Source organism: Opisthocomus hoazin, chromosome 1, assembly GCF_030867145.1.
Source record: "Opisthocomus hoazin isolate bOpiHoa1 chromosome 1, bOpiHoa1.hap1, whole genome shotgun sequence".
In the NCBI taxonomy this organism is placed as follows: Eukaryota; Metazoa; Chordata; class Aves; order Opisthocomiformes; family Opisthocomidae; genus Opisthocomus; species Opisthocomus hoazin.
The window spans coordinates 108,752,816-108,761,813 of record NC_134414.1 but is presented as its reverse complement, the minus strand read 5'-3'; the positions used below and the strand labels follow the sequence as shown (position 1 = coordinate 108,761,813).

At 49.4% G+C, this 8,998-nt stretch overlaps 1 protein-coding gene across 4 annotated transcripts in view; it reads left to right on the top strand.

Moving 5' to 3' along the window:
* Nucleotides 1-6,829: 6,829 nt before the first annotated feature.
* The window catches only part of EVA1C (eva-1 homolog C), a 40,791-nt gene continuing 38,622 nt past the window's right edge, over nucleotides 6,830-8,998 (top strand). Inside the window, exon 1 of one of the 4 annotated variants that reach the window (XM_075432897.1) lies at nucleotides 6,830-7,211. In XM_075432897.1, the coding sequence (XP_075289012.1) occupies nucleotides 7,085-7,211 (127 nt within the window). In that variant the 5' untranslated portion in view covers nucleotides 6,830-7,084. The remainder of the gene's footprint in view (nucleotides 7,212-8,998) is intronic. The other 3 variants (XM_075432899.1, XM_075432908.1, XM_075432917.1) reach the window with 3 other exon arrangements.

Here is an 8,998-nt window from a genome sequence, read left to right as displayed (position 1 = left end):
GTATCTAAAGTAACATGCCCCAGCCCTTCAGTCCTGCCTAATTTGCCTTTGCCTCCCAAACTTGAACATTATTCCTCTCTCCAGGATCCTCACTCATGCAATCCTGGAGACAAAATCTGTTTTGGCAGATTAGGCCACTTCTTACCCCAATAATTTCATCAGGGTCTATCATCTGATTTCAGCCATAAACACTCCTGTCCTGCTCACTCAGCCCCTATCTCTAGCCTTTAGCAATAGCTCAGCAAGACTTGCTATGCCAGCCCTCAAGCTTAAGTCTGTTGATACGAATTTACACCATTCTCTAACCGTGCCCCGGTGACCCTTACCAAACTCAGCCCGATCTCCTGGCCTGCAGCCTCACACTACGGATGAGCGACTATTCCTACAAGCAGGGCTGCTGATAGACCCGCACCTCAACAGAGCTATACAGCCCATGCTAATCCCACACCAGACTGGACCTTTAGAACTGCTGATGTTTGGTTTGGTGGAGCCCCTGACGGTTACAGCACCGTTGCACCACTACTGCTGTCAGTGGTGGTATCACTTAACGGCCGTACGTGGTCTGTGATCGCCTGTTCCACACTGAATTTGGTCCAGAGCATGTAGGAAATGCAGTAGTTTCTTATCATAAATTTTTCATTTGGTGCATAAATTAATTATAGAAATCATTCAGAGGGACTGGATTCCATCAAAAATCACATCTTTGAAACTGCTATTCTCAGTGTTCTTTCATGGTTTACAGAATTATTTCACAGACAAGTTTCCTTCAGTTTTTCCCAAAATTTCAAGTTCCTGTGTGAGATACAGCTGTTTATCAGATCTTTCCGCTTTTCAGCCTTTGGCACCCGAGGCATGGGATCACAGAGGGAGAGAGGGTGGATGCTGCCAAGAGCTGGGCTAAGTGTCAGGACCACTTCATCAACACAGCCTCGCAAGAAGGGAGTATTCCCAACACGACCCAACACTGTCACTTCTTCCTCATCACATGGCTTGCTCATCCCTGTGCCTCATACTCCCACCACCCTTGCTCAGATCAGCCCAGGGCCAGCTCACACTCTCGGAGATACAGACATTGCAAAGCTCGAATTCCAGAAGTTTAGAAACAAGAGTTCTAGGTGATGCGCAAGAACGGTGTGTGGGCTCAGGAACTTAGAGGGCAGGCTGGGCTGAGGCAATAACCCTAGCGAAACTGCCCTGCAATGCCAATGCTGCTCTGGCATAAGCAGTTACAGCAACTTAGTAAAACCACATTGCTGGTGAAATACAAAATCACCCCTCCTCCTCCTCCTTCTCCTCCAGTCTCTTAGTTATTTCAGCTGGAGCAGCACTTCTCTGAATAGCTACAGGAGTGCTTTTTAAAACCCTACTAATGACAGTTTATCTTCCCTACCATTGCACCAGAGCCCTATCGATATCAAAGGACCTAACTCGCCTGCGGCGTCAGCAGTACGAACGTGCATTAGCATCAGGGTTTTGAGCCAGGGCACAGTATGAGTCGGGAGTCAGGCTGCTTGCCCAGATGCTGAAGATGGATGGAAAGATCAGATAAGAAGGGAAGAGAACAGAAGAGCAGGAAGGTCAGTGAGCAGGTGGGGGTGAGCTAGAGGAGGTCTAAGCTGAAAGCAGCTATGGGTATCTACTTGCGATAAACTGAATAAACCCTGTAGTTCAGTGTACAGAACAGGACTTTTGGCACTATGGGATAGTTACATCCAGAGATAGAAAAAGGATAGTTTCCACGCATACTGAAATCCTTCCCATCTTCTATACGTGGAATTCTCAACTGTCATCAAGCCTGAGTTAGTTTAACATAGTCACTGAGCATCTCTTCAGAATTTACCGTGGAACCCTTATGGTCCTAAGAAGAAAAGTGAGTGCTTGGAAACAGTGCAATATTATTTTCAAATTTTGTTATTTGCTTCTAGTTTTGGGGTGCTTAGTTTGAATTGCTGTGAGATCTGGATCTCAAAGCTATTAACTCTCACTGATTAGATATTGATACGGGCTACTCTTTTCTGAAACACTACCAGTTTTGCATGCCTTTGCATACCTAACTTGAGAGACCTTGAGGACTCATTTTCCAAGGCTTTTGGAAAAACCACCACTTTTTCAGTGCTTAGACATCGATTCTGTGGCTTTAAAAAGCTGTTGTCTTGAATTTCAAATACACAAAACCATTAGTCATTTTGGAAAATCTTAGCCTAAATACATATTAAAGGAGAAAGAGTGTCAACAACCAGCCAAAAGGCAGGCTCATGAGGCACTTTCACAAGTAAACAGGCTGATTTCCAAGACTGTGGTCCACCCAGCAGCTCTGTCCTAATGTCCTTCCTAAACTGAGAGGCAAAACACATAGTCTTTTCCAGTCCGTCTTTGAAGATTTATGTCAGGAAAGTGACCAGAGATGACTTATGTGCTGGAGGAGGGCAAGGACAACAAAGTCAGGACCTTTTTCTTGGTGCGTTTGTTCTTCCTCCACTTTAGGTCCTTTTTTTTTTTCTCATTTCCAGCAGTAAGCTGTGTGAGATGGGACATGCCTCTTACTTCATGTCTATACAAGTGCCCAGGTGTGCTGCTAGAAAAAATAATCTGTATACAGGAGCGGTGCCAGTAAGACTGGCAGCATTCAGGAGGATGAGGAGTGGTGACCCTTCTGCTGTGTGTGAGGAAGCTGAAATGAGATTTCATTCAAATGGAAAGAACCACGAGGAGACTGGTTTTACAAACTTCCTATGTTACATCTTACTGCTTTTTTTGTGAAGTGGTCAGGGTCTCTACAACATTCTGATTAGTTCGGCCAAGAGCTAGCTGAATATGCAGAAAGCAGCCTATGACCACAAAACTCAAGACTTGTTAGCTAACTTTGCTCTCTCTGAGGTGAGTGCAAAAAAATGGCAGAAAATAGCAAGTATTTCCCCTTCTTCTAAACCTGCTTGGTGAAGTACTGTACTCTGTACTCATTCAAACCTCTGCTTACATGCATGAGAATGTTTCCTAACTAGTGCTTGCAGAATTAGTCCTCTCAAGTTCAAATTACCGCACACTTGAAGATCTTGTTAGAACTTAAAATCTGTAGCAGCCCGTGAGAACTTACAGCATCCAAAACACATTTAAAATTGAAAAAAAATACAAGAGAGGCTTCTCCACCATTATTTTCATTCTTGTATCCATAGAAATAGAGGTTGAATTGGGAAAAATGTGCTACGTTATTTTAAATAATTGCCATATAGTGATTACTGTAAAGCATGTGCTTTGTTTTAACTGGTCTGACGCTCATTTCCATAGAAACAGAGAGAGGATAGCAGCCCACTTGTTTGAACTGTCCTGTAGATTTCATCTGTGTCAGAATACAGGAATATAAAGCGTTTTACTATGTGGGAAAAGCCCCGGGTTTTGTACTTAGATTTTTTTTTAACCCCCAAAATCCAAAGAGAACATTAGTGAACTTCTTGGAAAATTTATTCTGAGAGAAGAGAATGAAAATTACATATATCAGCTCCCAATAAATTTACTGGGGAGAAAAGAGGAAGAAAAAGCAGTAGGAGATACAGTGGACAGATATGTGTATATATATATGTGAAAACATATTTCTGAGACTATATATTTCTGATAATTTTTGTTACTGTGCTGTAGATTATCTTGTGATTTTTTTACTAATAGAAAATTTTAGGCCATCTAACTCAACTGTCTCCTATTATATCACATTGTTTGTTTATTTCCTAACTGACAGCACTAATTTTGTTTGAATTTCCATGCACTAACCCATGATATAAGTTTCAAACAGGCAGTTTGGCTGAAGTTCAGAGAAAAATGAATAATATGGAGAAAAAAGACATTAAGAGCTCAGATTTTGGCTTTGCTCTTACAACACTTCCATGCAACAACACAGTTCCTGTGTTTTTGACACTATTGAAGTGATTTCTTTTCTCCCCAAGTTCAAAAGAGAGAAACTGTTTGAAGCAGACATGATACCTAGCCTGGATCCTAACGTATAGGCTTTCATTTTTTCTGTGGGGAAAAAGGATCTCACTCCTGTTGCTTGTAAGGAAAGGCCAAGGCTGAGAGATTCTGTAATTCTACGTGCTGAACATGTCTGGATTAGTTATGTTGTCTTCCAACTGCTGAGCATTGCCAGCTTGTAGAAGCTGCTTTCAAGGCTATGGCAAAGAAACACATTCTGCACATCACGATAAATACTACTTTCTCCCTCCCTCCCAAAACATTACCGATTTTAGGTTATTATTGAATAGCAAAGTAGCCCCCATTGGGGGGCATGGGGGCGGGGGGCGGGGGGAGAAAAAAAATTGTCAGTGCCATTTTACTGAAAGTATGTCTTCAGTTCCATTGGCTGCAATGTCCATAAGTTGCTCTCCTCCATAGGAAGGCTTCCCTAAAAGGCAGACATCTATGCATAGGAGCAGCCAGCTGCCCCAACCCTCACTGCTTTCACCTCCCTGGAGGTTATCTACAATGTTTTGAACCTCTCCCAGTTCAGTCATTCCACTTGAAAACTGCCTTTGCCTTTGGGTTATATCACAGTGCCAAAAGTATTCCAGGCTCCTTCCTGCACCGCTGGATGATCTGTTTCTTACAGCACCACAGGGCTAGAAGAAGCAATGTTACCTCATTGGAAAGAGACGATTCGCAAGTTCTTATTAGGTAAACAGCCCTGCAGGATCTTCTGATTCAAAGCCTTTCAAGCATGAGTACTGAATGATATTTCTCATTGGTTTTTGACATTTCGTATATTCTTCTGTATTGATTGTGTACTTGTGACAGATCCATTGACTACTCGGAGTCACACACAGCAGACTGAGCTGACATCCTTGATATCTACGTTCCAGGGATCAGTGAGCAATTCAGAGAGGAGGAGGAGGAGGCAAAACCCTTCTTATTAGAGCTATAGCAGGTGGCTTGAATAGGAGATATCTCTCCCTTGACTGTACAGAGAATGAGGGTCTGGCATCCTGAAGCCGCAGATCATCTGACTGCTCTCACCTGAAGGTTTGGTAGATACGTAGTTACAGTAGACATGGCAGGTCTGAAGTTAGGGCAGACAAGTAAGTTCACCATAGTCATCTAAACACCTTTCTAGAAGATCCAAGTACAGCTCCCAAATGCTTTCTTTTAGGGAGGCGTAAAAATCTGTGCTGCTTGCAACATTCCCCTGACATTCATCTCTGCCTTCGGCGGGACTGACCTGTTCAGCGAGTGCCGGATTAGATGACCAGGTACGGCAAGATCAAGGGAAAGAATGAGAGGAGCAGGCAGGAGACTTCCACAAGTCTCCTTCCAGCACCACGGTTGGAAGGCACAGGGTAACTGGTTCAGGTCAGAGGTAAACACTGTCCTTATCTGAAACAGCCAGAAGGAAGGGCTTCACACACCTGGCAGAGCTACTGTTCCCTCTTCCCATCTGTGTCTGCAGTTGCAGATGCTTCAGAGCTATTCCGTTTTATCCTGTTATTTCGGCATCTTTGATCCCGTTTATCAGTGTTCAGTAAAACTTGATGGAATGTCCCTGACCTCAGGCAGGTTCGTTTGAAACCTGGTTTGCTCTTATTTGCCCAAGACTAAGGAAGCATGACTATAATGTGTGTGTTAACCATTTGTTTTGTGGGTGAAGAGGGAAAGGGTGAGGAAAGAAAGTGGATTCGGATTCAAACATGAAGTTCAAGCTGGTCAAAGTTCAGTGTAACCTCCAGAAAGAGGTGCCAAAGTTTGGAAATTCAGATCTGGAGGTGATCCAACTTCGGCTGGAGCAGGAGGAGAGAACGGATTTAACAGAATTCGTTTGGTTCCCTCGTCTCTCACCTGTTCACTCGTGGTTTTTTGAGGAGAAAGGAGGTCACTGTGAACACACATGCCAGGATGTAAACAGCTAGATGTTCTTGCCTACCAGCTTTATACCCAGGCACAACCCCGGGGCAGAAGATGCTTTCATGCCGGTTTCCAGTGTGGCTTCTAGGTTCTCTGTCCCGAGGGCAGCTCTCTCAGGAACTGGGAAATAAGCGTCCTGATTTATGCTCTGTAGTCCCTCACACCTTAAAAGGAGCTCCAAATCGTATCTGAAGGTGGCTTAGCAGGTTGCAACGACAATTTGTTTGAACTTCCCACTGGTTTACTTTTTCAGCCTTATGAAAGATTTCAGAGAACAACGCGACCTCTCTCAGAGTAACTTCGAGACGTTTCCTGCCTTTGCAACGAACACTTTTACGCAAGACTACGTGCTGCAAACCGAGCTACGCTGCCCTGCGCGGGCCTGACAGCCGAAGGCTGCGATGAGGGGCTGTCAGGCAGCAACACGAGGAAGCGGAGGGAGGAAGGGAGAGCTGCTTTCGCGACGTGGAAGAGCCAGGGCCGTTTCTGAAGGCCGCTGCAGCCCCTCAGCCGGGGCGCAGCCGAGGGCTGGGTGTCCCGGGCCTGCGAGGAGAGGGCCCCGGAGCAGGAGAGGCGGCGGGGCCCGGCGTGCGGGGCGAGGGGAGGCCGGCGGGAGGGGGACACGGAGCGCCGGGGAGTGCCTCGCACCTGTCCCGAGACAAATACACGCAGGGGGAACGCTGTCACACGAGTCCGGGGGCGCGCGGGAGGCCGTGACAGCCCCGCAACCACCGCCAAGGAGGGATGAGGGGGGCAAAACGGAGTTAAAAAAAGCCCTTCGCGGTGGGGGTGCTGCCCGGGGGGAGGGAGGTGCCGCCCCTCGAGCGGCCCGGCGAGGGGTGGGGAGAGCCGGGGGAGGGCGGGCGAGGTGCCGCCGGCTCTGAGTCAGCCCGGCCCGCGCGATGCGCGCCCGGGGCAGTGCCGGGCACGGCGCCGCCGAGGAGCCGCTGCCCTGCCCGTCCCTTCCCCACCGCCCTCCCGCGCCTCCCGGGGCCCGGGGATCCCCCTCCCGCCGCGTCGGGGGGCGGCTGCGCTCCGGACTCGGGCAGGGCTGCTCCGCCCTCCTCCTCCTCCTGCTGCTCCCGCGGTCCCGGGGCGGCCGGCGGGCCGGGGGGTGGCCGCGCTGCCAGCCCGGGGCCGGCTCCATCATGTGAGGCGGCGGCTCTGCCCCCCCCCCCCGTCCCAAGCCGCCCTCTCCCGCACCATGAGGGAAGGGGATGCGGGGCGGCACCCACGCCGGAGACAGGTAGAGCCCGGACGGCTCCTCCGCCTCCTCTCCTGCGCGATCCTGCTCTGCGGCGCCGAGGTCGCGGCGCTCGCCGACTTCTCAGGTACGGGGCGGCGGGAGGGCCGGGGCCGACTGAGGGTCACCCGGGACGCGGGGCCGAGGGGGGGGCTCGGCGGCGGACCCCGGCACCCCCGGGCAGGCGCGGGCGGGAGGTAGCGGGGAGCGCCGGAGGCGGGCAGCCCCGGCGCGGTGGCGGACCCCGCCCGCAGCAGCTCGGGAAGCTCCGTGTTGACCGGCGAGCTGCGGGCGACGTCGCGTCCCGGGGCCAGGCGGGCGGTTCGGATGTGCCGTAGCTGCGGCGCCGTGTGCGGGAGGGGAGGAAGGAGGAGAGAGGGGGGAGAGGTCGGCGGGGCTTGGGCTGTCGGTTTCTCCTCGGCTGGAAGGAAAAAAACGGCCGGGGCCTGACCCGAAGTGCGTGGAAGTCCCTGGAAGGATTCCCACGTTCTCCTGGAGGCTTGGAGTCGGGCCCGGAGCGAGCCCTCCTCAGCGCCGGCAGCGAACAGGCGCTGCCCAGAGGCCGCCCAGAGGCTGCCCGGAGGCTGCCCGGAGGCTGCCCAGGCTCCTCCGTGCCGGGGGAGCGTTTGGCCTCGCAGCGCCGGGACGGGGAGAGCCGCTCCGAAGCGGGCAGAGGCACCCGCCGCCCCCCAGCAACCACATGCGCGGTCACCAGCGCGAAGTGACACGGCTGTGGGAGCTGGAAGGGTGTCCCCGTTTCCACCAGAACGAAGAAGCAGTCTGTCTCTCCCGTCGGAGGGAACTGCGCGGTTGCAGCTTCCCTGGTGCTCCAGGACATCTCGCCGCCGTTAGAACGCGATTGAGACCCGCGGTCTCTCTCCTTGCTGCCCTTCGCAGTAAGCGCAGCGTATTCCTGGCGGCTGCGAGCTTAAGGAACCGCCTCCAGGGCAAAAAGCAAACCTTATTCCCGTAATGAGCAGAGCAGAACTTTCGGAAGCCACTCGAGTGCACCGGAACAAAGTTAGTATGTAATTAATAGCCCAAATGTGGAGTTACGCATATTGATATAGCTCGTGTTAATACAGTTCAAAATGCTGGGGATGGTTCTGCAGAGACTGTTTTCTCAGCAATAGGAAAATATAGGTTGTGATTTTACTGTTGTGCCCGGCTCCGTAAGCCTGAACGTTTCTAAGCAAGCAACCACCAAATATAAAGACCAGAACTGTATACTTGGATGAACTACGTTTCTCCTGTTAGATTTTTTTTTTTCCCACATGTAAAAAGCTTGCTGTCTCATTCTTTGGTGTTTTTTTGGCTTAACTCCTGGCTTGTAGATGTTAGTTTTGGAATCGCGTGGTAGTTCTCCACAAGAAAATAAAGAGATGTTCAAATTTTCCCTTTCAAACAGCCGCTGAGTTAAAAAATATCCCTCCAGTTTATCTAGGAAAGTTCTTCTCACAAAAGTCCATTCACATTTCAAATGAAGTTATTTAGATAAGGTTATCCAAGATACATTTCAGAAGTGCAGCTGTATTCAGTATTTCATTGTGTACTGAACTTTCCAAATGGGTAGAATGACCAAAGAAAAATCTCTGTCTCACCCCAGAGATCAGCATTAAAATGTCATGCAGACGATTCAGTAAATAAGAAGCAGAAAAGAAAATCAGATTCCAAAATTCTTGCCAGACTGGGAAGTTTCCAGGCCTGAGCAAATTCTGCTCACATTTTCTTTTTACTTTTTAACATGGAGATGTAATCCAGAATGAAAGAGAAGACAAAAATGTGACTGGAGCCTTTTTTTTTTTATTTAAAAAAAAAAAAGTATCCAGAGCACACAGGGAAGTTTTTGGCTACGTCAGAGGTAGGTGCTGTGGG